General features: G+C 38.6%; 4 protein-coding genes across 10 annotated transcripts in view; 1 reads left to right on the top strand and 3 right to left on the bottom strand.

Annotated features, from left to right (window-relative positions):
* Positions 1 to 6021, bottom strand: part of mtcl1 (microtubule crosslinking factor 1) — a 95955-nt gene extending 89934 nt beyond the window's left edge. For all 5 annotated transcript variants that reach the window (XR_012599652.1, XM_074689350.1, XM_074689349.1 and 2 more), the window contains exon 1: positions 4620 to 6021. Coding sequence is in view for 4 of the 5 variants with exons in the window: in XM_074689350.1 (XP_074545451.1) it covers positions 4620 to 5507 (888 nt within the window). In the remaining variant the exon portion in view is untranslated. The remainder of the gene's footprint in view (positions 1 to 4619) is intronic.
* A 302-nt stretch (positions 6022 to 6323) lies between these two features.
* Positions 6324 to 18090, bottom strand: rab12 (RAB12, member RAS oncogene family). 2 transcript variants are annotated; one of them, XM_074689354.1, is made up of 7 exons: positions 17689 to 18090; positions 16127 to 16187; positions 12062 to 12200; positions 11770 to 11859; positions 11541 to 11645; positions 9191 to 9331; positions 6324 to 8977 (listed from the first exon to the last, which is right to left on the bottom strand). In XM_074689354.1, exons 1-6 carry the CDS (start codon positions 17912 to 17914, stop codon positions 9224 to 9226), a joined length of 729 nt encoding a protein of 242 aa, XP_074545455.1. In that variant the 5' UTR covers positions 17915 to 18090; the 3' UTR covers positions 6324 to 8977; positions 9191 to 9223. The 2 variants fall into 2 exon arrangements, with proteins under 2 accessions (XP_074545455.1, XP_074545453.1); XM_074689352.1 differs by having other exon boundaries at positions 6324 to 8981.
* A 1701-nt stretch (positions 18091 to 19791) lies between these two features.
* On the top strand, positions 19792 to 24873 carry napgb (N-ethylmaleimide-sensitive factor attachment protein, gamma b). Its single transcript, XM_074687793.1, has 12 exons — positions 19792 to 19973; positions 20232 to 20299; positions 20387 to 20471; positions 20552 to 20569; positions 20652 to 20682; positions 20767 to 20876; positions 21272 to 21338; positions 21436 to 21506; positions 21615 to 21693; positions 21794 to 21873; positions 21982 to 22111; positions 23798 to 24873. The coding sequence occupies exons 1-12, from the start codon at positions 19918 to 19920 to the stop codon at positions 23933 to 23935; spliced, it is 933 nt and encodes a 310-aa protein (XP_074543894.1). The 5' UTR covers positions 19792 to 19917; the 3' UTR covers positions 23936 to 24873.
* A 1499-nt stretch (positions 24874 to 26372) lies between these two features.
* piezo2b (piezo-type mechanosensitive ion channel component 2b) overlaps positions 26373 to 27955 on the bottom strand; it is a 117454-nt gene continuing 115871 nt past the window's right edge. For both annotated transcript variants that reach the window (XM_074688533.1, XM_074688534.1), the window contains one exon: positions 26373 to 27948. In XM_074688533.1, coding sequence (XP_074544634.1) covers positions 27696 to 27948 — 253 coding nt within the window. In that variant the 3' untranslated portion in view covers positions 26373 to 27695. The remainder of the gene's footprint in view (positions 27949 to 27955) is intronic.

Below are 27955 nucleotides of genomic sequence, written 5' to 3' on the forward strand. Positions count from 1 at the left end.
TGGGAGAGTTTACGAGTCAGCAGCAACAGGACCAAGATTTTACTTGGCATGAAATCCTTCAAACAGGCATCTACTGAACACGTGTGTATGCAGTGTTTATATACTAGCTTCTTTAAAAATAACTGACTTGACGATCAGATTTATAGCTTAATATTTTAGTCCAGTTGTTTGTTTTTCTTGCTTGTTTTGTTCTAACATTTTCACCTTTAACACAGGTCGGCTGAGAGGGACAGGAAGTGTGTGCAGCACAAGAGTGTCTGCTGCAATTAGTCCACCTGGTGACCCCAAAATGACATCCTCATGATTTTTTCTACCATGTTTCAGTCTATCACTGAGAAACAACTTAACGATCAAACATGACCAAATAAAAGCAGCAAATCCCCTCTTTTTGAGACGCCTGAACAGGCAGATTGAAACCTGTGACAGAAAAATAACGGAAGTCGAATAAAGGTATATATATATATAGGATAATAATTTTCTTTTTATGGTATATTTTTGTGTCTTTTAAGGCCTTTATTTGAGGGGTTAGGACGATGGATAGTGCTGGAAAGTACGGTAAAGAGTGAGGGCATGACATGCAGCCTGGAGGTGACCCCAGGCCGTCTGTTGTGTGGACGGACGCTCAGGTCAGCCATGAGGCCTGACCTTGCTCGCTAATTTTCTGTCAACCCCAAAAAAATCATAATTTGGATTCTGGCTGTTTAATATGATAAATAAATGCTATGTAAATAAGTTGCCATCTGGAAGAAAAGCCATCAGATATTCTTTTCATGATCTTTCCGGAAAAAATGCCAAAATTTTGCAGAATTCTGTTCTTGGATTTTTAAAAAATTTTTTTTTTGATCTTTTATCTATTTTTTTTTTTTTGCAGTTTATTTGCTGTAACAAAACAATGGAAGGGCATCAAGGCAACTGAAAAAGGCATTTTTTTAATAATTTTTTTTTCTGGAAAAAAAAAAAAAATTCTGACATTTTTACCTTATAATTCTGATTTTAATCTCAGAAAAAAAAAATGGACGATTTATTTTTTCCAGTGGCCCCAATTCTCTTCTTTACAAAACACTTTGATACTTTTATTATTATCAATATTTTATTTTGAAAAGTTTGCCTTTAACCTTATTTTTTGTTTATATGCTTCAGAAACTGTGTTTTCCTCCACTTTAGTTTTTTGTGACTTAACACAAATGAGCTAACTCCTAACCCTTGATCCAACGTCTGGCTGTTTTATCACATTATATCAGGGGACTCTTCAAAAGTAATGGGAAAAAGTACATTTTGAGAATAGATAGAAGTCACATAAGCTATTTAATTAAATGATTTTTTGATTGTTTCAAAAATCAGGACTCATCCATAATGTTTGCAGCACACATCCAGATACAGAAATGCTTTTTTGGCTAATGTCTCATCTTTTCACTAAGTTTCATGAAAAACAGAACAGAGGTTTTTTTTTTCTTTTTGGCAAATTTAATTTCTTGTCTGAGTCAGATCTGATTATTTCAGCTGCGTTTGGACCATGGGAACTTTCCATGTAACTGCGTGCATTTCACCGTTTGAACAAGGGTCTACATTAACCCCTGGACCCAGGGACTTAGAGGCTCACCTCTAAGTCCCTGGGTCCAGGGGTAAATTTTCTTATTGGTGGCACAATTTGACCAATTTTGTTGCTCAGCAAGAGTCGGCTCTGCATCTGTTCTTGTAACTAAGTTATCAAAGTTTACTGCCATGCCCTGAAACCACGTTTTATGACACTGTGGAGAGTCACTTCTGAGAAAACTGGTGTAAGAGCTTGTTTGTTTGTAGGATTAAATATTATTAAGACACAGGTGTTTCATGAAAACCAGGGCGGTCATTTTTCTGTAATTCTGACAAACAGAATAACAAACGCATGAGAAACACAGTGAGATGAGTGACATTAGAGATGAAAGTGGTCGGCGTGGAAATGCGATAAAAGTGGTAAACATGTTTTTCCAGCAGCAGTAGCAGAGGCAGCAGAGGTGGCCATGATGGGGACTCCCTGACATTTTGGGGGCATGCTGTGTGGGGGAGGAGGAGGAGGAGGAGGAGGAGGAGGAAGCCTCCGAGGCCCAGCTGGCACACTGACAGCCAGGCAGGAGGGTGTTTGAATCCAACACACATGGGACATCTGACTGTTATCAACTCCTGTGGGATAAAGCCATTACAGCCAGAGCCAGTAAAGCTGATTAACTCTCCTGTGTTTCCAACGCGCCAAGAGAGAGACAGACAGAGACAGGCATGCGTGATGAAGTTTGGAATAATACTCAGGGTAACATGCAAATAAACCTGCTCACATCCACAACAGAGAGACGGAGAGGGCTGCAAGAGTGTTTGCCGCATTATCTGTTTGCCTCCCCTCCCCGACTGATAGAAAAGAGGGGGTGGTGCATTAAATCAAGCAAAAGGTGATTTCAGATTATGAAACAGTTGCAAACAAAGCTCGATTTAAAAGTTCTGAGTGCAGTGATTGTGCACCGCAACACTTTAGGAAATGTTAGAAGTTCCTGTCAGGTTTTCACACTCTGATGATTCAACAGCTACGATTTAAAAGTCTCAGGCCACCAGGGGAGCCACCAGCCATTAAAGTCCCATCAATAAAGGTCAAACTGCAGGAAGTGCAGGAAGGTTAAAAAGACGACATGATGGATCAGATGGAGAGATGGCAGAGGGGATCTCTCGTTGGTGACAGCTGTGCAGTAAAGGTCGTTTATGAGATGCTTGATTTTACGTTTTGATTTTGTTTGATATGAAGGGAGCAAGTGGAGGGAAACCGGGTCTTTGTATCTAATTAAAAGATTAAATTACATTATACTTAACAACTTGAGTTTGACTGCAGTACTTTAAAATACAAAGTATATTCTACTTGTTTGCAGACAAAGCTGATTGTGTGCATGAACTTAAGTTAAATGCCTTTGAAATACTAAGTTTTAGTCATACCCACACCTCTTCAGCTCCTTTGAATGTGCGCCATTTGACATTTTAGGTTGCAGGTAAAGGTATCTTCTCTACAACTTCATCTTCTGGACCATCAAGTCAGGTGACGCTTTTTTCTCATCATCATCGATGTTGTCAGTTTTGTCATAAATACAAAGGTTGAAATTTTAAAAACTTGCAGGGATTCATAAAGCAAGGCATTTTTTTCTTTGACTTCTCAAGTTATTGTTTAAGTTAAAACCGAAACTAAAATAAAACAATAATATTGTCATTTCATTTGCTTTTTTATTAATTAGAATTTTCTACTGCTACAATTGTACACATTTTCAAAATATTAAGTTAACCTTGTATGCTTGAATATGTATGTGTATGTGTACATATGTGTAAATATATACCTTATATAAACCATATTAAAAAAATCAATAAAAATAATTGAAAAAAAACACAAATAATGAATGATATCTTAATGAAGCTTCAATATGTTTTCAATCAGTTATTTAGGAAATATAAATTCCATTTTTTCTGGACTCAAATAAAGTAAGTTTGTTGAAATGTTTCAGTTTCCCTTTTTATTCTGAATTAAATTAATTTAACCCAAATATTACAAAAAGGTTTTTTTTCCCAAAACTTTTGAAGATTTCATTCCAAGTTATTTCACTAAGTTCAACCTATAACTTTAAATTTCCATCTACTGAAATAGGATCATGAGCTCAAGTTTTCATTTTGGAAATGATGACTAACCATTTCTTTATGGTTTGTTTGTTTGTTTGTTTGTTTTTGTTTTGTTTTTTAAACAATCATTTTTGACTTTATCGTCACTAAATTTAATTCCTAAATGTTAATAAAAAACCCACTAAATCAATTATTTTATTAAAATCAACTTTTAATAATAATAATAATAATAATAATAATAATAATAATAATAAATTATTTTAGTATTTTTTAAATCAACCTATATAAATTATTTTAGTTAAATTAACTTCTATTAAAAATAACCTAAATAAAGTATTTTAGTTAAATCACCTTCTATTATAAAATTAGCCTAAATAAATTATTTTAGTTAAATCAACTTTTATATTAAAAAAATATATATATTTTAGTTAAATCAAATTTTATTAAAAATCACCCTAAATAATTCATTTTAGTTAAATCAACATTTAATTAAGTGCAATAAACTTTAAATTTTAAGTTTAATCATTATGCAAAGTAATTGCCTTTGCAAAAGTTTGCAAGTTAAATGATCTTTGCATTAAGGTTGTTGTAATTACAAAACTTAAGTTATATTTACTTAAGTTTTCATTATACATTACGTAAGTTAAGTAAACTTAACTAATCTGGGTTTACAGTGTGAGACTGTCCTGTGCAGGGACAGGATAGGGTCTGCATGGGGAAGCGCCAAAATACAGCAAAAAACGTGTTTCTACTTTGCAAAATTTGCCGTTTGGAGTCCTATTTAAGAGAGGAACTACATCTGTAGTGTTACATACTGAGCTTCCAGAAAATTAGACCATTCCAACATTAAAGTTTTGCAGAAAGTTGCCACACTTCCTGTCCCATCCAGAGACAGACTGGTGAGCAGCTTTGTCTCCACAAGTGGATAAAAAATAAACTTGCTACCAGCAATGAGCCCATCTCTCTGTCACTAACTTGTTGAGGAAACATCATCGTACCTTGAGGTAGTCGTTTTCAGATCTCAAGTCCTCCACCTCCCGCTGCAGATCCTCCTCAGCTACATCCTTCTTCCCTGGCAGTCTGAATTGTGCGCTTGATGATGATGATGAAGGTTTCTCCGGCTTGTGTTTCTCTCCGTGCGCCCCCGGAGCGGGCTGAGCCTGAGACATGCTTCCCTTGGCGGAGGAAGCCTCGGTTGTGCGCGGTGGTGTCGGTGGTGGTGGAGGAGCAGCTGCAGCAGGAGCAGCAGCTGCTCCGCTCGCTTCACCCCGCGGATTATCCGCTCCCACCTGATCCCGGTCACTGGAGCCGGTACCGGACTCGGCGTCGCTACTAGCAGCCGGTGCCAGTCGTTGCTCGTCCGACAGCGGCTCTGACGGACAGTCTGACAGGTCTGAGCTGCTGTCGGTCTGGCAGACCCGGCTGAGAGGCGCACCAGTCGGTACCCGGATCGGGGATCCATGGCTGAGAGGCCCGGTCTGGGAGGCTAGTTTCCCCTTCTTGCCTTTAGCGAGGATGGGACTGCTGGTGCAGTCCGGTTTGATGCTGGCGGGCTTGGGCTCGGCTGCGGCATGCTGAGGCAGCTTGGAGGGCTTCTTGGCCACAGAGGACTTTGTGTTGCTCTTCACCGGGGCTGGTTTCTCCTTCGGCCCGGGTGTGTTGCGCCTGGAGCTGCGGTTCGGATGGGCCAGGGGCAGTGAGGACGCCTGCTGCTGCTGCTTGCTGAGTTTTGGGGATTTGGGGACGATGGCAGGTGGTTTGGTGGAGCGGGAGTGCACATCCTTGAGGAAAGGTCTGGCCGGGGAAGGAGCTCTGTTTAGTCTCTTCTTCTCCAACTGGTGGTTCTGCGGTTTGGTGTCGCTGCCAGAGCCATTGGAGCTCTCCATTATACACCGACACCGGCAGCAGGAGGAGGGCGATGAAGGAAACGATCAATCCACAACACCGCGGAAAACCTCTGACGCGCAAGAGCAGAAAAGCAGCCAGGTTTCTCTACCTTCTTCCTTGTCGGGCTGGGGATGCGCATCCTGCGTTTGCTGACTGTTTCACTCCATCTCGTGTGCATTCACCAGGTTGTCATTGTAGTCCCCTTTGCCTGGAGCCTCCTCGGAGGAAACGCTGCAATAAAAAAGGGATTACCGGGGCTGACAGACAGGTTGCATCCGCAGAGAGGAGCTAGGAGGCTCAAGTTAGGAGGAAAAACTGCGAGGCGGAGTCACGTCAGCCCTCTTCTCCCTCTGCGGATCGGTTCTCCATCCCTCGCTCACACCGGGCTGTGAGTGCTGGGCCCCCCGTGTCTCGTACCCCTTCCCCACTCCTTCCTATCTGACATGTAAGATCTGCAATCGCTGCGGTGTGAGGCTCGACGCCCGTGATTTCGTGCGGGGCGCATGCGCTGCTGCCTCCGAGCGCCCGAGCACACCCCTTGTTTTCTCTGGGACCAGGTCTGACACGCTTTGGTGCGCATGCCCTAATGACACACACACACTCACACACACAATTGGCTTATGAACACTTTCACAGGACTCAGGGATGCCACCTCTTTCTGGAAAATCCCATCAATCACTCTAATCTCTAGATTTTAATCTGAAATAACCTTTTCTTTTATTTATAGGTAAACAAAACCATTTGATGACTTACTCTAATTAATTAAAATGTGCTGTTTCAGTTTCTATCACACAGTAAAATGAAGAAAAATCTGGTAATAAATATAGATCTTTTATTGCATTTCATTAGTTTGAGAATGCCACAAGTTATAAATACCACAAACCTCTTTTTTTAACATGCCAAAACTTGTCAGACTTGTAACAGGTTTAATACAAAGTACAGTCTTCCATCTTGAAGGAGAAACATTTGAAATAAAAGCAGTTTTTTTTAAATGTATGCTGAAAACACTGTTAAAAACAAAGAGCACGGGGTTAGTGCCGAATGCTAGAAGACAAAAAGAAGGAGTTTGTGGTTCTGCCTCATCCTCTCGTGGCGTGGTGTGTTTCTGCCGTCAGTAACTTGCTTTGTTTTGGTACTTCACTATTCGCCTGTTAGACTACAAAATGTGCCCTTTTAAGTCCACCAAAGCTGCTTGGGTTTAACATAAATCTTCAACAAAACAGAATTAACCAGCAGAGTCACTTTGAATCAGGTCAGGTACGTGAGGTCGGTCTCCCTCAACCTCTCATCAGGCTTTACCTCCGACATGTATGAAAGAAACATGAGGATTCACGGGGCTGCAGTGCTACTGTCTGACTGATAAAAAAGGAAGAATTAAAGGATTATTAATGTCAAAGAAGACGGGAGAGCTGAACATGCAGAGTCATTTCACAGGAATGCAGTTAATGATGATGAAACAAGAGAAAACTGCTGACTCACTCCAGGAAAGGATGTGCACCTTCAGCAGTCGGTACTCAAGTTACGAGTGGATCTAACACATTAATTTCATCAGTTAAGGCTTAAACACCTGTCATGTTTTGTGAAAGCTGCAGTGCATCCTTCCACCACTAGTGAGCACTACTCGACTATCTGTTAACAGAAAGTGTAGATGTTAACCTGCAAAGAGGAGTGAAGCTAAGCTAACTCTCTGATCCAACCATGTCATATTAATTATTTTTAAATAAAAAAAGTTAGATTTTACATCCTGTTTCTGGAAATTATTTCATCTTTAAAGCTCCAGTGAGGAGCTTCCTGTTAGTGTTGAATGTGGCGCCCCCCTGTGGACATGGCTGTTTTATATATAGGATATTTTCTACCCCAGGAACTAGGGTTTTGAAAATTTCCCTGCCTGATGTGTTTTTGTCAGCTTCTGGTGTTCCAGTTTAAATAGTGACCCTGTAAACTGGAGACCTTCAGCTGAACGTGTCAGTGGATATCCAGTTCACAACAGCTGTTCAAACTCAGATAAAGTGAGTCAGAATATTTTAAACGAGCAAGTTTTTCAGGATGATCTAAAGCAGTTTGAGAAGGATACATCCAGAGGAAAGTCATCAATCAGCAGGGTCACTTTTTAAGCCAATGAATCCATCTGCAGAGCAAGTTGCTGTTATCTTACTGCCCTCTACTGGTCTGGTGGTGTACTGCAACTTTTTTTATTTTTATTTATATTTTTATTTTTTTAACATAATCTACCCTGGTATTCAGCATGTGGTGGAAACACAGACCAACACTGGACTACAGGAAAAATTTAGTTCCAATGAGTTTTTACCAGGAACTAAATACATTCTGGACCTTCTGGTGGAAAAGCACTTTTACTGTAAGTTTTTTCCAACTGCCTTTTCAACACTGAAACAGATCACGGTGAATATTTGCAGTAACAAAGGGCTCCCTCTTTAGTGTCTGACACATCTCCCTCACAGTGGTTCAAGGTATTAAAACTTAACTCCCTTGCACGTCAAAAACTCCTCACAGGAGCTTTAAGATGTGTGTTTATTTATCATGAAACACTGAGCAAACTGCCAAAATAAGCCATTTCAAACACGACACTGTGCAACTTCCTCTCTCAGAAGCGTCTGAATTACAGGAAGAACATAGAAAATAAAACGCTTTGCAATATTAGTAACACAGTTAAATCAAAAGCCAACCCCAAGTGTCTCTAACTCCACTAAAAAGCCAGCCTTACATATGAAGGATGCCTCTGGGGAAACACAAATCGAGATCCAAAGACTACACTACCCAGCAACTTTCAGTTGTGCTTTCTTCCTGTGACACTAACTAGGTAAGTTGAACTGTAGTGCAAATCTTTACAATTTATACATCAGGATATTAGTCACTCCAGCCGCTTTAATACCTTAAGGCAAAGGAAACAAAGTGATATGATCACCCACACCCACACGACTACGCTCTGCTGGTAACAAAACCTGCACCTCGTCCAGTCAGCTTATTTACATCATGTGCTTTTGTTTACCTCAAGTCGACTCATCTCGCTGTAATGATACCTCAAATAAAGAGTACAAAACTGCTGTACCTGGAGCCAGAATTTCAGCTGCGGTGAGATATTGTCGTCCCTTTCTTTAATCTTAGTGTGCAGTGTTTGTGTTGACTGTTGATTAATAAAAAAAAGGGAAGAGAAGAAGCTGTAAGGCCCTCAGTAATCCTTCTCTACCTCCAAGGCACCTGTGGGACACAGCTCGCCTGACGGTCTGAGGAATGAGGTAGTCAGGGTCAAGTGAAGACAGACTGGTGGGAGGAAGTGGATGATTTACGAGGCCGAAGTGTTAGTGTAGGACATGTCATAGTGTGCACTTACAGGGGAAGAGGGGAGGAGATAATACTGTTTGTATACAGAGTACAAGGAGCTGGAGCTCCAAACTGCTGCTGTTTGCTGCCCCCTGGTGGTCAGATTGGTACTCTGCATGTGTGAGTGTGTGTGTGTAAAGCAGGGATGTCAAACTCGTGCCATGGAGGGCCAAGAGGCTGCAGGTTTTCCTTCCAACCAAACACTACACCAGCTGATTCCACTAATTACCTCACCTTCAAGCAGAAAGCAGGGACTAATCAGTGAAATCAGCTGGTGGAGTTTGTGGTTGGAAAGAAAACCTGCAGCCTCTTGGCCCTCCATGGCACGAGTTTGACATCCCTGGTGTAAAGGATTTGGGGGGAACCACTGCGACTCTCAGCAACAACGCATGCGAGGAGGCGGCAACTCCGGAGGCACTTCCGGTTCAGGCTGCAGAGAAAGGACGCTGTTGGAAAGCTCCTTGTTGGGGACTTCGAGAGGCATCTGAGGAGGAGAAAAGAGGATTTAGAGAGAGAAGGTGGAGTTGATGTGCACTGAGACTTACTGAGATTTTGAAACTGGAATAGCAAAAATATAAGAAAGAAAACAAAGTACACATCTGTAAGAGGCAAACAAATCACAGCATCTTAGTGATATTTGTGGCTTTGTGACAAAGACTTTGAAAAGGTGTTTATGAGAAGGTAAACCATCAAAGATAAGCAGAGCAATGAAAAGATCTATTTGACGATAAAGTTATTAAAGAGAAAGTATCATTTATGTGCACTTTATACCAATTTATGCTCATAAGAAAGTTTCCTGCATCCAGGAGAAAGTTTTCCATGCACACATGAAACTGTCTCGCCCTCCAATTACACACCTGAGGCCAGCAAGTGCCAAGGAGTAAAGCCCTTTGCACACCAAAAGCGATGCGAAAAAACTAGCATGAAACTGCGAAACATTTGGAGGCTTCATATTCTATCTCTGCAGCTTTTCTCCTCCAAACATTGTCTTTGTAGTTTTTATGTCTTTTGTTGTAAGGAACCAGGTGCTGGGACACAACCACAATAAATGTTGAATGTTTTGGTATGTGACTTGTCTATAAGTGTTTTGATTGGTCGGTTGTGTACTCGTCACAAGTGAAACTTTGAAAAAATCAACTTTGGTTTGAAAAAATAAAAGCTGTAATTTTACGTAGCAAAAGAACATTGCTGGTGTTAAAGCTTGCACGGAAAAAAAATTAGGTTTGAAAAAAATAAATAACGTGCGAAAAATACTCGTCTGGTGAGCAAAGGGCTTTAGTAAAGCTCTATTTCAACCATAGATTACATATTAAAGACATTACAGCTTTGCTTGCAGAACATGACTGCTATATTCTATCAGAACGTCACCTAAAATGGGTTTTGAAGACTTGTAGCTTGTTTTAACGCAGGTGATACAACCGTCTTGATTAGACACGCACCGATTCATAGGCTGGCTGCCAATCAATCGGTGCAGATTTCCTTGATTTTGGGGGATCCGTGATTGGCCCATCCTTTCATATGAAACTGATCTTATATACCACCAGGAGGGTCTCTGAGGCCTTAAACTCAGGACACTTTATTAGTTGTTTTAGTTAAAACCGAAAGATTTTATTGTTTCACAGGTATTGTTCAATGATTTTCACTAAAATAAGATTGAAACATTGAAGGCATATTCTGTCAGATATAAAAAGTAAAAAATAAAAATTGGTATTGGCCCAAAAAGATCAGTGATCGGTGATCTGACAGAAAATTGTGATCGGTGCACCCCTAGTTTTGATTGTGTGATTACAGCTTCAGGAGTACTGGCTGATGCACACAAAATGCAAGTCAAATAGATTACATGGCAGGAAAGAAGCTTTCTTTAAAAAGCTCTTATGTAATAAAACCTTAAAGTTTTAAAATTGACTGTTCATTGACACCACGGTCCCTGAGGCAATCCATCTGCCAATATAAGTTACATTTTTTTAAATAAAAAACAAAGCAGCGCAGAGGTCACATTAACTGAGTATTCTCTGTCTTTGACATAATTTTTTGAGCAATGACGAAAAAATCTGAAGGTTGCCGTTATTTTGATGGATTAGACACCCCAAAAGAGATCCAGTCCATCACTTTCATTGTCACACACAATTCTTTAATCACATACAGCAGTTTAAGCACAGGCAAACTGGAATACAAAAAAACTTGACTTGAAACTCATCTTGAAAACAGTTCGTAGTCTTTTTGGCTTAATGAAAAAGGTGTTATACAGTTGCTATAAGACAGTTTTTTTTTGCTTTAAAAAGCTCTAGACAGCAGGATCGGTAATATCATTCCTATTTTCTATTATTTGTCTATTATTTTCTTCTTCTGTCCAATAAGCACTATAACTGTCCTGCATCATCTATTTTTATTGAACCTTTTTCCACTGCACACTTTCTTACTTTTGTTTTCTTGTATTGCTGCCGGGACTCCTGAATTTCCCCTCCAGGATAAAGAAAGTCTAGTCTATTCTATTATTAATGTCACAAGTTGTATTTGAGTCACTTTTGTGATGACGTGCTAAAATATAAAATTCATAACCGATAGGTCTGATTATTAATATTTTAACTGAGGGATCATTTTGACAGAATTTTTACAACCCTGTCCATAAAAAATGATGGACAAGAGAAATATCCATCATAACGTCTTCTTTTTCTTTCTGCTCACACACTGACCTTGCTTAAAATGTCATCCACAAGCTTCAAGAAGATCTCGTCGACATTGAAATTATCCTTGGCACTAGCTTCACAGAAACGCATCCCACTTATTCTCGAGGCAAACTGGAACACAAGGAGAGTCAAATGAGTTCAATGTGAGCAAAGGACGTGAGAATCATTCCACAGAAGAACTGAACAGAGCAACATATCACAAACACTTTACAACGCTGAACAATGTTGAACACACCCTCTCCCCTTGCTGTTTGGAGATGATCCGATCGCTCTCGCAGTCCAGCTTGTTCCCGACTAGAAGAAGCTCTGCTTCCTCTGAGGCATACTGCCAAGAAAAGCAGAGTGGGGATCCATCAGGAAACCATAAGCCTTATAGTTCATAAAGTGAAACTAAACTGAAGCAATTTAATGTCCTGTTCAGCATGAAAACATGCAGCAGTAAAGCACACACTACACACCAGTGTTGGTCTGTTGTTAAGAAGAGGATACTACACATACAGCAGCTCATCAGCCTCACAGCTGCTTACCTTATCTATCATTTTCATCCATTTCGGCAGGTCGTCGAAGGTCTCCTGCTTTGTGATGTCGTACACCAGAACTATTCCCTTTGCACTTCTGTAGTAGGCTGAAGTGATGCTGTTGAACCGCTCCTGACCAGCAGTGTCCCTGGATGGAACAAAAGGAGAGGAATATCAATGATCAGTGTGTGTCGATGAAGTTTTCACCGTCCAGACATTTAAAAGAATTCATGATGTGTATGACTAATAATAAAACTGTGTGATCAAATTCTGTAGTTTATGTTTTTAAAAATTAGCCACATCTTTTCTGCCAGTGCCAAACAGCTGATTCCACTATTGACTCTTGTTTGGTAGCCAAACTGTCCAGCTAACTGTAGAAAGTGCTGACACCCTTCACTTTAGAGATGGTTCCAGCAGAATTAGCTGTTTGGCTAATGTATCATGGGTGCAACCAACAAACTCAGCTCATCCCACAAATACATGTTTCTTCAAATGTGGTTCATTCTAAATAGGAAATAAACAAGCTTTACTAAAGTATAAGATTTGTTGCCAAGACGTTTTGTTACAACAAATAAATCATCCACAAAACACAAATGGTCTTACTCTTTGTGCTAAGTTTTTTAAAATTCATTTCGTGGGTTGAATCTGGTTCTCATGTAGTCATTTAGTTCAGGGGTTTCCAATGTGGAATTGACGAAATGAAATAAATTCAATTAATAAATTATTTCATAAATAAATAAATAAAAATAAATAAACAAATAAATAGAATAATTAAAGTTAACAAAGATTAAGTATTATGCACACTGCAGAAAGGAGTTTTTCAGTTTTTTCATGTAGATTTGAGAACAAAAAATAAAAAATAAATTAAATTAATAAATTATTTAATAAATAAAAAAACATTAAAATAAATAAAAAAATAAATAAAATAATTAAAGTTAACAAACATTAAGTATTATGCACACTGCAGAAAGGAGTTTTCAGTTTGTTCATGTAGATTTGAGTACAAAAAAAGGTAAATAAATAAAATAAGATAAATAAATTATTCATTATTTTAAAAAGTAAATAAATACATTAATCAATTATCTTAAATTAATTAATTAATAAATAAATACACTAAAAAAGTCAACCACCGTAAAGTATTATGCGTGCTCTGCAGGAACAAGGTTTTTTTTTCTGCTTTGGGTCTTCCCAAAGGCTCCATCAAGAAGCACAAAGATTTTTGTTAATATGAATTGTTAAAGGTATTTAATTAAAAAGTATTTCCTTCTTTCTTGAGTCTGTTTGTTCTAGCAAAATGAAACATGATTAATATCCACAGCAACCCTGTGATTAATGTGATTCACTATTTTAATCGTTTGACAGCATGACTAAGTACAAAATTCAAGCCAATTGTAGTAGTGGAATAGATAGATGGTATCTATAGACTTTATTAAACCCAAGGGAAATGTGTGATTAATCATGATTAATCACAGAAAACACATGTGATTAACCCAATTAATTTTTTCAATCACTTGACTGCACTAATATAAAACCATGCAAAAAGAAAACGTTTGATCTCTTTTCACATTTCTTTGTTAAAGACCCCCAAGAGAGCCAGCAGTGGATAACGACATTATCAGTGGAGGCTGATTAATTTAGGAGACACAGCAATGTGTGATCAAAGGTAGTCTAATTTTCTACTGAACAGCTAAAGTAAGAATCACAGGCTTTTCTTTTGTTTATTTGTTATTGGATTGGCCTGATAGGGTTTTCCCACAGAAGGGGGGGTCACATGTCTCTAGCATCGCTATTTAGGGGGTCACGGGCTGAAAAGGGAACCAATGGCCTCATTAACAAACTACAGGAGAATAGTTTCTGAATGAGAAACCCGCTAACCCATTGCCTGCAATACAACTGACAATAAATACTTTTATAAATAGTGGACACTGCTGCAAACATAGCTTAAAGGTGCATATAGTGATAACTCACACCTAACTTACACCATAACTCACCCTTTGCGCCAGAAAGTAGATTGGCAAACAGCAATCAAAAACAATAAAAGCTAAGTAAAAGTGCATCTAGATTTAAAAATGTCTCCATAAGAGGAGCTTTGGTGACCAAAAACAAATGCATATTATAAAACAGGTGTAATAATCTTATAACTGCACTTAACTGGGCAGGTTGTGATAGATTCTTGAAGGCATGTTCATACTCTAATCACACATGCTAAAAGATACATTCTTCATAAAGGACTAACACTTGTTACAGGTGGATCATCAAGAAGATGTATCCCCACTACTCAGTAACTCCTCATTTAAAAAGACAGAAGTGTAAATGTGTTTGTGAATTCTCACTCTTGGAGCAGTGTTACTGTACCTTCAGTCAGACAGTCTCTCCCCGTCCCCCATGTGAGTCACAGTCAGGCTTATGAGCAGCACAGCAGACAGACACAGCGGCACAATGGCAGGGTTAGGTTAGGCAGTGATGGAGCTCGACACGAGCAGTTCAACAAGAGAGACGAGACACGCTGAGGACGGAGGGTGGTGAAATGGGACGGGAGGTCGAGGTGGATGTTAGTGAACAGGACAGTTAGTGAAACAAGCGATGGATGGAGGTCCCCACTTTGTAGCCCTAAATCAGGGGTCTGAAACCTTTACTTTTAGAGGAGCAATTTTGCCTTCTCTCACCTGGATTAAAGACATTCTGAAGCCACAAAATCAACTTTATGTTCTCAATAAAGACCATAAAGTGTTTATGACTACTAAAAATTCTAACGTGGTTAAAATCTAGTGAATAATCATCTAAAAAAGAAGATTTTTTTAATTTATCTAAATGTGCATGTGATGTCTAATTTTCTTTTATTTTATTTTTTTAATTTACAAAACAAATGTAAAAATTTTGACATTGCTAAAAAAAAAAAAAAAAAAGATTTCTAAAAATTGGAGAAATTTCAGAATATTTTGAAATGAATTGATTTGTAAAAAATCTTTTTTTCTAATTTCAAAAAATTGCAAAAAAAAAATTGAATCAAAAAATGCACAAGAGCAAAACATTTTGAAAGTGAAAGAAAAAGAAAAATATTGAAATTACAAAATTTGCAAAAATGTTCACATCTTTTAAATAATACTTGAATTTGATAACATACTGATGATACCACTTAACTCATCAGTTTTTGTTGTTTGCTGATGTCTTTCCACATATCAAGCATGTTTGTTAAGTAGCCACATTGGCAGTTGAATAAACCCATCAACACAGAATTAAAATCTCTATTTTTTTTCAAGATTAGTCTTTTTATACATATAGTTATCTTATTAGGGCTGTAAAACTTGAGGTTAGCCACAGGTGCATGGAAAGTTTTTGGGCTGTTGATGTTGTAGGAGGTGAAGTAGAGCGATGGCAGGCTTTATAGACACTTGTGATGAATATTTAGTTCAACAAAAGTCAATGTATGATTTTATTTGGTGTCAATGTCTTTAATATCAATACCCTCTGTAAGAAAAACTAAAATTCTTTATTCAATATTGTTTTTTCAAAGCTACAAGGAGCCACCGGGGTCAAAGAGCTGCATGAGGCTGCAGAGCTTCAATGTCAGTACAAAACCTGTAATTAGTGGCGTGTTGCTGGGATTTACAGACAAAAACACTGGATGCCTTTAAAATGTAATTAAGGCCTAACAGAAGTCACAAGACAAGACACACAAGAGTAGATACACAAGGGAATCAAACCAAAGAAATGACATCCTCTCTGTCAGTGTTTCAGAGTGATACTGCTGGCTCAAGACCTCTCAAACAAGGCCCTTAGAGATGAAACTGTGCATAGTTAACCTCTAACAGCCATTCATTCTGTCTGAATTCTCATATAGGATACTACAAACTAAGTTTTTAAGCTTTTTTTTCAACAGATATCATGCATCACTAAAAATACATTACATCAAACTTTTAGAGATATGTATTGTAACTTGTGCAGAGTTAAGATGCTCTCTCATTCAGCCCGTAGTTAGTGAGTTAGTGAAGCCTGCAGAGTGACAGGATGGACGCAGGAAATGCTCCATGCAAAGGAATACAAGGAACTGGAGACTTCTGACCAATTACTCACCATATCTGTAGTCTGATCTTCTTCCCTCTTAGCTCCACCGTCTTTATCTTGAAGTCAACTCCTACAAGAGGAAAACAAAACAAAACAAAATCACACAAGTGGACATGCATGAGTGGAATATAATATAATATATAAATGTTATGCACATAGAAATGACAAAGTAAGACATTTTCAAGAAAGCTTTTCCCTGCTCCATCTGCACACTTTTCATGACGCACAGCTTTCAGAGCTCGGTAGACTGTGTCACAGGAATGACAGGGTGCAAAGTGAAGCTCTGCTGCAGCAGCTGCTTGTGTGTGTGTGTGTGTGTGTGTGACTATTTTGGGATGGTACACTGTGACTGACTGTTGTTTTGGTCACAGGACTGTTTACCCAGTTCCACCTATGACATATACAGGTTTATATCCCTTTAAGCTCACAAAACTTTATTGATGATACAGAAATATGTCACAAGCAACTAGTCACATATTGCGGGTGACTAGAATCTCATCTTTAACTTTTTTTTTTCAATTTTTTTTGTTGCAATGTGAAACAACCACCAGATTAAGGTAGAATAAAACTTCAATAATAACAAAAACATCAAAATAACACAAGGTAGTATAAGTGTCTATTGCTTATAAAACAGGGAGAGTTCAGGGAGGAACTTCAACAAAAACAGTTTAGCAGTTTCGTTATGACTGCAGAGGGGGCCAGGAACTATTTGAATAAAATTAATTCGTTTGCAATGACTATCGAAGAGTATTTTAGCTTGCTTTAAAGTGGAATAAGAAATGAAATTTACTTTTTTTCAATATGGCTGCTCTCAATCAAGCAACTAAGTCTTCCAGTGGTCTTGTGTAATGATCTAAATACTGTGTTTTAGCAGTTAAAAACATGAGAAGCCTCTAACATGTGCTTTCCTGATACCACCAGAGCTACAGTTGAGCTCATCAGTTTAAATACCCTGGTATATAATTTTCCATTTCTTGAGTTTGAACACGACTGATTGGCATTTTCAAATCTTTTGATGTCTTTTCATATCCTTTCCTGATTTGCAAATTTAAACTACCCTTTCTGTAGGTCCTTGAACAGATCTTCTGCTTTCTCCATGTGTGTGACATGTCAACATGTGTGTGTGTCAACCGGTGTGAATGTTATCAGGCCAAACAGTCATAGGTATGAACATTTTGGTCATTATAATTATAAAAAGGGTATAGACAGTCATGAACTATAAAAAAAAATAAATTCACCTGGCCACTTTCTATCAACATGAGAAATATTTTCTGCCTGTGTTTCTTAACTTCTGCACGGATAAGTAAACAAAAGAGCACAGCTGTACATGCTCTATTAGCTCTAACGTTTTCTTTAGGGGCGACAGTCAAATCCGTGACAGTTAGCTTAAGTTAGCTATCGAAAAACAGGAGTATAACCTTTTTATAGTCACTTCTTGTAGTAAAGTAAAAGGTAAAGCGTTTATAGCGTTGGACACAGGTTGGTTAAAATAACAGCTCCCCAGTAAATAGACAGAGCCCAGCGTTACAAAAGTTGACAAAAACAAGTCCTTGAACGCCTCCTGTCCTCACCTACAGTCGACTTGCAAGCTTCGCAGAAAGTGTCGTCAGTATATCTCTCCATAAGGCTGGTTTTACCAACACCACGGGAGCCAATAATGATAATTTGAAGTTTAAAGTCAGCGGGGCGGGGAGGCATCTTCCTGCGGCGCGACTGAGCCCCTAGAGCGGGGGACGAGTTCGCGGAGCCCCCGCCACCAGCAGCGGCCCTCCGCGGGATGTCATATCTCGGATCCATCAGATACTCCACATTGGTAATGACAAGAAGAAGGGACGAGCACACTTTCACTAATGATCAGAAGGTACTGAGGAAGATTTACAACTTTCTTTTGTCCGTATAGTAGTTCTCGAAAGTTTGTCACTCGGTGATAGTTGTTGTTGTTCAGCCATTAGAGACCGGGCCGTCATTACGTCATTGACAGTACGTCAACGCGATTCCGCTTCCGCCGCTTGTCTGGAAATTTCTAAACTATTATTTTTTACTCAAGAGAAAATAAACTGTTCACAAAATAATAATAATAATAACAATAATAATAATAATAATAATAATAATAATAATAATAATAATAATAATAATAATAGTAATAATAATAATAAGGATTATGATAATAATAATGATAATAAGGATGATGATAATAATAATGATAATAATAATAATAATAATAATAATAATAATAATAATAATAATAATAATAATAATAATAATAACAATAATAACAATAATAATAATCTGAGGAACAAAAGACCCTCTCTGTTTAAATGGCTGCCTGTAACTCATGAAACTGCTCTGTAAACAAAACCAAAGTATATCCAGTTACATATCACCAAACTGCATTTGGACTAGACTACTTGTGTAAAGCCAAAGCTCTGTTTGTTCAGCAAACACTCACCAACTCTACAAGTGACGTCTGTTAAGTAATGTATTTATGATGTTGCAAAAATGTGAGAGTTCATAAAACAGATTACAGGACTCAAAATTAGATTAAAGTTGTAAAATTGTGTACAAATGCATGAGAAATATGGGCTAAAATTGTTGTTTGCAGGTCAAGAAGAAAAAAGAAATAAAATCCTGATCCTGATCCTGCCATGAAAACATCCTGACATGTTCTCCCCATATCGCCCTCTAATGGAGAACTTTTCCTTGTTGAGGGGCTGAGTTTGCTGCAGAAAACTGATCATCTGGTATCAATAGACAACTGAGGAACAGGTGAGGTTTGATTTTAGAGACCTTTCATGCTGGCACAAGGATTTTTGAGCACACTTAGTGACCACAAATTATTAAAAACAATAAAAAATGAATGAATAATTAACAGATTGAGAATTCATAGTTACTTCTACTTCTACAGTTAACAAGTATGTCAAAAAGGCCATCAGTTATTTGATGTTTTTTTAATGTTATTCCTCCTCTATATATGCTACTTCTGCTATTTATATAACTAACTTTCACTAAAGTAAACTTTCAGTTTCTTAATCTAATTAACGGCTGGTTTTGTTAAAATTATTACTGTCTGTTTTGTTTGTAGAATGTGTTATAATGTTTTATCACTACTATTAAAATTCAGTTAATGATAATGATGTATAATGTACTACTTCTTTTCTATCACCAAATTAAAAATGCACTGTATTTGTGGGACAGTGTGTGTGAGGATGCATGTATAAACAATGTACATTATCCCACCTTAACCTGATTGTTTATTTATTTGTTTATTAACTTATATATCAATAATTATACTTTACTTATATCAATAATTATATTGACTGTTTTTTCTTAGTGCTTACATGTTTACTAATTTATGTCAGTAAGTTTTATATACCACATTTTTTTTCTTTCTAAGCTAAGCCATGCATATAAAAAAGTGGGTACTGGAAAGGCAGGAAGAGAAAGAAAAAAGAAAGGGTGCTGTTTTAAGCCAAGTTTATTTGCAATTTATAAAATATATTGTGATGACCAATTGTTTTGGAATTATATTTTATTGAAAAAAATCTTGTAACACTCTTAAATCAAATATAAATGCATAAAAAACACACTTTATGAATAAAATTTGATGTTTAATAAATACTGCCCATAATTAACAAGCACTCGTTCCAGGCAGATATGTCCTATGCGGCACCCGTAGCCTGCGACATTGAGTGACGTAGCGCCTGAGGAGGAGTTCCTGCTAATCCAAACATCGACGTTTAGAGCAATTTATCGATACAAAACACAGTGATACCTTTATAAATTTATTATTTATTTAGGAGATGGCCGCTCAGAAGATAAACGAAGCTCATGAGCATATAGCTAAAGCTGAAAAATGGTGAGTTACGGATTAAAATCTCGATTCGTCTCAGCCGTTTGATTTACTACTGAATGAAGCTAGCTAACGATAACAGGCCCCTGAGGTGTTTTTTTATTAAGGTTACTTGATTTACATGATTATACTGTGAACACGCTATGGTGAGCTGAACTGTGATTAAAATCAAATTTTCTATTGTCCTGTAGATCAATCAGTGATGCTCCAGCTTGTTGTGCTTATATGAGCCGTTTTAAACTGCCTGTCATCATGTTTTTGTAGCTTGAAAACGAGCCTGACAAAGTGGAAGCCTGATTATGATAGTGCTGCATCTGAATACGCCAAAGCAGGTGCCCTTATATTTCGATATCATTCCTTTATCTTACATTTTTTAAACCCTCTGTTTTACTTAATACCTTTATTATCCCAATTTTCAGCTGTGTGCTTTAAGAATGCGAAGCAGTACGAGCAGGCAAAGGATGCTTACCTGAAAGAAGCTGAATATCACACAGAAAACAAGACGTATCCTTTCTGTACTTCTACTGCATACTATGACACAGCTGTTTTTACATCTTATGTAATTTCCTTAACTCACCCTGCAGGCTTTTTCATGCTGCAAAGTAAGTATCTTATGTTACCACCCCAGTATCATATAAATACACACAAAACCTCTTTTATTCCAACACTGTTCTTTCTTCTCAGGGCTATTGAACAAGCAGGCATGATGATGAAGGTGAGTTTTGTCCTCTGTGTAAACATCAGTCTGTTATACAGGTGCAGCAGAGAATGCAAGTTTGTGATGTTTGCACTTTAACAGGAACAAAAGAAGATGCCAGAGGCCATCCAGTATATTGAGAAAGCCTGTATGATGTACATGGAGAATGGGACTCCTGACACTGCCGCAATGGCTCTGGACCGGGCTGGAAAGTAAGAATACAAAGTCCAGACTCAAAAACTCCTTCTGTCCCACTGCCATCACTAAAAAGCTAAAAGGAGTCTACATATAACTCTTTTGACAGTCCATATTTGCACCCCCTCTGTGCACTATTGTATATATTGTACATTTAATGCCTCCGTTGTCCTTATTGCACAGTCCATATATTTTTGTGCTTATGATTTATTTTTCTTCCTTAGCTTCTCTATTTTTATGTGTATTGCGCTGCCTTCATTGTTTCTCATTGCACCTGTTTCATCACCGTTCACACGACAATAAGCACTCAGTCTTGTTTTCTACATCAGAGAGAGATGGCTGTATCTGCCACACGACAAACTCAGGGACAAGGCAGACTTTATCTGAAACCCTTTTCTCCTGTTTTACTCAGACTGATCGAGCCTATTAACCTGGAGAAGGCTGTGGACCTGTACCAGAAAGCAGCTGGAGTATTTGAGGTGAGCTGTTGCTCCCTAAAACTGTTTTTTTTTTTTTTTTTTTTGTGTTGATGGATGTTATTTTATTTTCTTTCACTTCTGTTTTGTCTGTGTGTAGAATGAGGACCGCCTGCGCCAGGCTGTTGAGCTCTTAGGAAAAGCCTCCAGACTTCTTGTGAGATTAAAACGGTAAAGCAAGAAACTGAATGAGACACTGACACATTTTACTAATGCTGCCAAAGTGTAAGAGTTACTTCTGGGTGTATCCCTGAATCATCTGTTGCCCTCTGTCACCAGGTTGGATGAAGCTGCTGCGGCTCTGCACAAAGAAAAAAACATGTACAAAGAAATCGAGAACTTCCCCATGTGCTTCAAGGTTTGTGATTTTGTTGTATTTGAGCTATAAATAGTTCTGATAACACCAGGTGTTAGAGGCTGTTTTCAACCAAACCCTTACCTTATGTCCCATTTTTTAGAAAACAACAGCTCAAGTGCTGATTCACCTTCACCGAGGGGATTACGTCGCGGCTGATAAATGCGTCAGAGAAAGTTACAGGTAAGTTTCATCACACTATGTCATCTCTGTGATCTGTCACTTTCTAAACTACCTTTAAAACCTTAAATTAAGGATCATTATATAAGAGTCTCTGCTTGTCTCTGTCAGTCTGCCTGGATACAGTGGGAGTGAAGATTGCGTTGCGATGGAGACACTACTGCAGGGCTATGACGAGCAGGATGAGGACCAGGTGTACCGGGTGTGCAACTCACCTTTACTGAAGTACATGGACAATGATGTGAGTAATGACTGTTTACGTTTGTAGCTGTGCAACAATATCCTTTTGGTTCTTCCTTATCCATGAGTTTATTGGGGACTTTTGATGATAAACCATACAGGATGCTATTGCAGTTGTAGATCTGGATGAAATGAAGGCGTTTATCAGGGTTTCAGCTGCAGAGAAGAGTAGTGGGCAGATGCAGGCTATGTTTTTGAGAAGAAAGATGGCGGGGTTTGGTGATCTGAGTGACACATTGTTCAAAGGTGAGGTTGGTGTCAGAATTACACCTAGATTGTGGATGCGAGGTGATGAAGTAAGAGTGGTGTTGTAGTGACGTTTTTTGGTTCGATGATTAAAAGGTCTGATTTATTGCAGTTTTGCTGAAGAAAGTTTTTTGCATCCAGGTTTTAATTTCAGTGAGGAAGTGAAGGGTTGGATGGGATTATAAATTTGGATATCATCGGCATAACAGTGAAAATGGAAATTGTGAGTGTTTAGATGTTGCTAAGTGGGAGCATATAGAGAAGGAAAAGGAGAGGACCCAGCACCAAACCCTGGGGGACTCCTTGTGACAGAGGTGCTGTGGAGGAAGATAAGTTGTTCATAGAGATGAATTGTTGTTTATTAGAGATGAATGATCTTAAAGAGGAGAGGGCAGTGCCAAGGATGGGGTGCTGAAAGTTTTAATTGAGGGTGCACCGATCACAATCTTTTGGCCCATCACCGATCTTTAAAAAGCCTGACCTGCCGATACCAATTTGGTGCCGATACCGATTTGTATTTTTTGTTTTTTATAACTGATAGCTTATACCTTCAATGTCCTAATCTTATTTTATTGAAAATCATTGAACAAACATGTAAAACAATAAAATCTTTATTTTTTAACTTAAATAAAGTGTCATGAAGTGTCCTGAGTTTTAGGTCTCAGAGCAAAAAGTAACAAAGGGTGGCTGTCAGACTTTCCTGGAGGTATATAAGATCAGTTTCATATGTATGGGTGGGCCCATCACCGATCCTCCAAAATTAAGGAAATCGGCACCCATCGGTGCATGTCTAGTTTTAATGTTTTTTTTCAATAATATTCAGCACCTGGAGCCTCAGAATTCTCAACATGTGGAGTTTCAGGTGCAGCTGTCTTTGCAGGCAATGATTCAGTCTCCAGGTGCAGCACAGACTGTCCTCTATTCCATCAACTGTTAGCTTTTCTACTTGACTTCTCTGCTCTAAAAGAGGAGGTTTAAATGATTTATTCAAGACAGTATTTCGACTGTTACAGGAAGGCCAAAGGAGATTACCATCAACACTTGAAGTTTAACAGGGTTTCTCTATTTTGATTTCCTTTTTTGTTTGCCATGTTGACGTTTTCCCTTTTATAAAACAGCTTGATTGGCTCCCTCAAACCAGGAAGTTAAACTAATAGATGAAAAAGATAAGATTTGAGCTTCTTATGAGGAAACAACTCAGTGATTTTCTTCGAAATGCGAGGTTGATTCCACAAACTGGATTTATTCCAAAGGTAGATAAAAAGCAACCAGGCCAGGTTTCAAAATGTAGCCAAAATGACAAGGCTAGAAAGTGTTGTTGTGGTTGTGTTTTAGAGGAAAACAAAATTCCAGCTGAGAATTTCATCACACAGACCAGCAGTGATTAAAGTCTGAAGCCGATTAGAAAACCAAAGCTCTTTTTCTCCTTCACGTCTCCCAGTATGCCAAGTTGGCCATTTCCCTGCGGGTACCTGGAGGAGGAGGAAAGAAGAAGAAGGCTGCCGCCCCACAGGGTGGCGCTGGTGGGGCACCGGCTCCTGCCGAGGAGGAGGATGACTACGAGGGAGGACTGTGTTAGCCTCCACGGAGTGCCACACTCTCATCACCAAGACACCACCTGTGCAAACCGTTACAAACCCAGATGTTTGGCTGTTTTGATCTATCATTGTGAAAATTTAAGAGATAACCTATACAAAGCAGTTACTGTAGGTGTTGCAGAAGAGTCAGCCTTTTAATTTGTGTTCTTATTTGAGGTGGATCCTCGATGTAATGACAAATCTTTGATGTTCAATTATGTATGAAAGCCTGTTGTTTGTAAAAGCTCTATTATTTCTCGTCTCTGTGAAGCTGTACATTTTGCTGTTATTGTCTGTGAGTAGAGTCTATAAAGAAACAGATGTGTTAAGATCAGAAACTAAAAATATATATGTATATCTAAGAAGTTATTGTATAGGTGTTTATTTGTACAGAGTTAATTTAATCAGTATTCATCGCTCTGCCTCTTGAAATACGACTGGAAAATATGCAATCAGCTTGTAAATGCATGTTTGAAGAAACTCAAAGGTAATCTGATTCAAAGCTACAAAATGATTGGCAATAACGTGAGCTTCAGCGCTAAATTAAACAGCAGAACTCCTGGTTTCAGACTGTTTCCATTTGTCTACCTCTGGGTTTGTTCATTTCCACCTCAAAATAATCTTGGCTGTCTTAATTTCCAGCTTCCATGGTAAAATCTTCAGATTTAAGAGACTAAACTGATTAAAGGGACAACAAATGTGATGTACGTTTCTGGATGCTGATTTGGTGTATTTGTGATTTACTCTCTGCTCATAAGTACTCTACCTGGTATGATCAATAACATGCCAATAAAAACAGATTCTCATACTGCGTCACTAAAGGTTAAAAAGGGATTGTTTACATTTTTTTTAAAATTGTGCTGTTGCCCACTTCCTATATATTCCTCGAAGCATATCTCCAAACCTTACACTTGCATCAATAAACATTTCCATTATGTCACATCCTGTGGTCTCTGTACAGTTTTTCCATATCAGTTAGCATCTGCAGATGTCTGCTGTTATATATGCAGCTTCTCAAAGACGTTAAATGACTGCCGCTTAAGGTAGCTAACGATAGCTCCCTGCTAACCAACGTTTAATGTACAGTTTTTATTGTTCTGCATGAGTCTGATATGCATGCCTAGTGGCTAAACTAGCTTCATCCACATAATGGTGAGATAATGTGTTCCCTTTTCCTGTCTTTTAGCTATGCTAAGCTAACTAACAGCAGGAAAACCCCAACTTACAGCTTGGAGAAGCCAACTAGCAGCTTTAAGAAGCAAACTACCAGCTACAAGAACCATCCAACAGCTAAAGGCTAACTAACAGGAACAGGCTAATTGGCAGCTGGAAGAAAGAAGCTGAATAAAGGCTGGAAAAAGCTAACTTGCGGATGAAGGAACCTGGCTGCTTTTGGACTAAGCAAAGCTTGACTAATGGTTTAAAAAAGCTAATCAACCCTTAAAAATAGCTAATTTAAAGCTGGAAGCTACTACCACCATGAAAATGCAAAGTAATGGCTTGGAAATGCCTACTAATGTCTGGAAGTAGCTAATTAATAGCCAAAAGAAGTTAAACTACAATTGTAAGTAGCTAATCTACAATTGTAAGAAGCTAACTTACAGCTGGAAGAGGTGACAATAGAAAAAAGCTAATTACAATTTTGAGAAGGTAACTTACAGCCAGAAGAAGAAAACCAAGAGTTTGAAATAGATGCTAACAAAGAGCTAGGAGCAGCTAACTGGCAGATAAAAGAGGCAAAGTATTGTATATTTGTGGAAGAAGCTAATAAATGACTTGAAAAGGCTAACTTATGTCTGGTACAAGCTAACCAATGGCTGGAAAAAGTTAACCAACAGTTGTAGGCAGCTAACTGACAGCCAAAAAAAGCTAACCAGTTTGTGGAAAAAGCTAATTTATGACTGAAGAGGTTAACCAATGTATGGAAGAATAAAGGCTGGAGAATTAACTGCTGGATTAAGACAACTAATGCGAGTATATACTTAATAAACATAACTAATAGCTTGATAAAGTAGCAAACTACATCCTGCTTAAAGCTATCAATCAACAGGGTCAATCTTTAAGTCAAAACACAGGCTGATTTTTTTCAAAAAGACAGTTTCTGGTTTGCCACTTGGAGCTGTCACCTTTTAAAAATCAATCTAACTGTTTTAACCTCCTCGATGCTAACAGGCTAAGTGTTTGGTTGCACATAATGCTGGCCTGTCCATGGCTTCTATATGAAGTCATTGTTGTTGTATGATCCTTATCTTACTGCCCTCTTCTGGTCTGGTGGTGTATTGAAATTACCTTTATCTTTTTCTCCAGACATCACTGACCTGATTTGGATAATCTTCATAGAAGAGTAGTTCCAGGAACTTACACCTCCTGGACCTTGTGGTGGAAAAGGTGGCGGCGGGACAATGAAATGCAACTTTAACCAAGCAGAACTCCACACCTTTCCGGACGTTTTATTTGCAGATGTCTGGACCTGTCTTATACCACATTGCCTTAACATACAAGTACAATTTCACATTTCATTCCACCCTGTCCTGTCCCCGTACTCTTTGTATGTACATGTAATGAAAATCATGACAATAATGAAGTTTTTCTATCATGCTACAAGTCCTCTAATGCATAGTTTGGACAGAAGGGCTTTGTGGTTCAGCCCTTCATTTTTGAAGAATCTTTTTTTGTGTGTTTCTTCCGTGGTGACTGAAAGCACGGCTGTGTTTACGAACGTTAAAAACAGCAAGAGGTTCACAAGTGATGTGCGAGAGTCTTCCATCTTGTGCATGTTACCCTGATTCAGAAGCAGCCCTCCGCTGGCGTCGACCCAGCCAACTTGTGAAGATGATTCAGAACTCGGACAGTTGGCAAATTATTCTCAACCTCTGTCAGGAAAACAGTCCACAGCAGTACATTTTCTTCCTTATTACAGCCTGTGCAGTACACATACTCAGAGTCAGTCCATCTGAACAATATCCACATTAAATTTCATGCCATTTAAATAGTTTCATCTTTTCTACAATCTGGTTTAGATCCATCCAAGCCTACATGTCGTAACATATAACTCATACACTGAATATCTGTGAAAACAGCTCTTCCTGAGAAAGATATGTAGTCAATAAGAGTTCATCTCATACAAACAAAATAAGGCAAGTAAAGCTTGTCTGATAGTGTTTGAAAAACAAAGCTGTTTCATGTCTCTCCATCCACTTCCTTTGGAAAACTTCAGAGGAGTGAAAGCGTGTTATTGCACAGTCCCACAGTCGAAACGTTCCAGTTGGGGAGAGATTGTGCTCGTGTGGTTGTCACTGTGCACGTCTTTGTAGATGGGAAGCCCTTAAAGATTAAAGCTGCAGCCAGTTTGAGCTTCTCTTCGCCTGCGGTTGTGAAAACAATCGAAAGAGAAATGAGGAGTGTAAAAACCTTTCTGTATATAAGGGAGGGGGGTTGTATGATTTAGTAAAATTGTCCAAAAGGGTTTATGAGTCTGCAGCCGAGCACCAGCTGCTTGTTTAATCCACTGGATGCAAACTAAGCCACGTTTTGCCAGATAAATGCGGCACCGGCAAATCTGTTGATAAGTCGAACATTTGTGGTTGTTTTTCTTCAGTAAAGAGTAGAAAATGCCAGTTTAAAACTCAAAAAAGTGTGCAGAAGATGTCTCACTGAAGAGGACACCGTTGGTCCTCAGCTGCTCCTTCAGCAGGTGAGCAGAGCTCGTGGGTCAAAGAGCTCACGCCTTGTTTTTGTTTGTAAATTTCCTGCCTTCAACTCTTATTCAGTTTTCTCCCGGGTCCACTTGATCATAGTCTCTGGCGAGCGATACAGGAAGATAAGTTTGGCGTACATGTCCTCCTCCAGGTCCAGCTCCCCGGTCTCTCGGACCAGGAAGATGTCCGTGCACAACTTGAGGATGCGGTCCACGTTGGGAAGCTCCTCGAACATGATGGTGTGGGAGATTCCGCTGAAGAATTCACGCACAAACTTACCAATGACCAGAACCACAGAGGCGTACAGTCCCATGATCCTGGACA

This window comes from Halichoeres trimaculatus, unplaced genomic scaffold, assembly GCF_033239565.1.
Source record: "Halichoeres trimaculatus isolate MK-OKI-2021-1 unplaced genomic scaffold, fHalTri1.1 fHalTri1_scaffold_15, whole genome shotgun sequence".
Classification (NCBI taxonomy): Eukaryota; Metazoa; Chordata; class Actinopteri; order Labriformes; family Labridae; genus Halichoeres; species Halichoeres trimaculatus.

Coding starts and splice junctions, on each gene's coding strand:
- rab12 (XM_074689354.1), bottom strand. CDS start 17,914: ATGGATCCGAGATATGACATCCCGCGGAGGGCCGCTGCTGGTGGCGGG. Junction 11,646..11,769: donor CCAAACAGCAAGGGGAGAGG/GTGTGTTCAACA, acceptor CTTGTGTTCCAG/TTTGCCTCGAGAATAAGTGG. Junction 9,332..11,540: donor TGGATGACATTTTAAGCAAG/GTCAGTGTGTGA, acceptor TCTCCTCCTCAG/ATGCCTCTCGAAGTCCCCAA.
- napgb (XM_074687793.1), top strand. CDS start 19,918: ATGGCCGCTCAGAAGATAAACGAAGCTCATGAGCATATAGCTAAAGCT. Junction 21,507..21,614: donor CTTCTTGTGAGATTAAAACG/GTAAAGCAAGAA, acceptor CTCTGTCACCAG/GTTGGATGAAGCTGCTGCGG. Junction 21,874..21,981: donor TGCGTCAGAGAAAGTTACAG/GTAAGTTTCATC, acceptor TGTCTCTGTCAG/TCTGCCTGGATACAGTGGGA.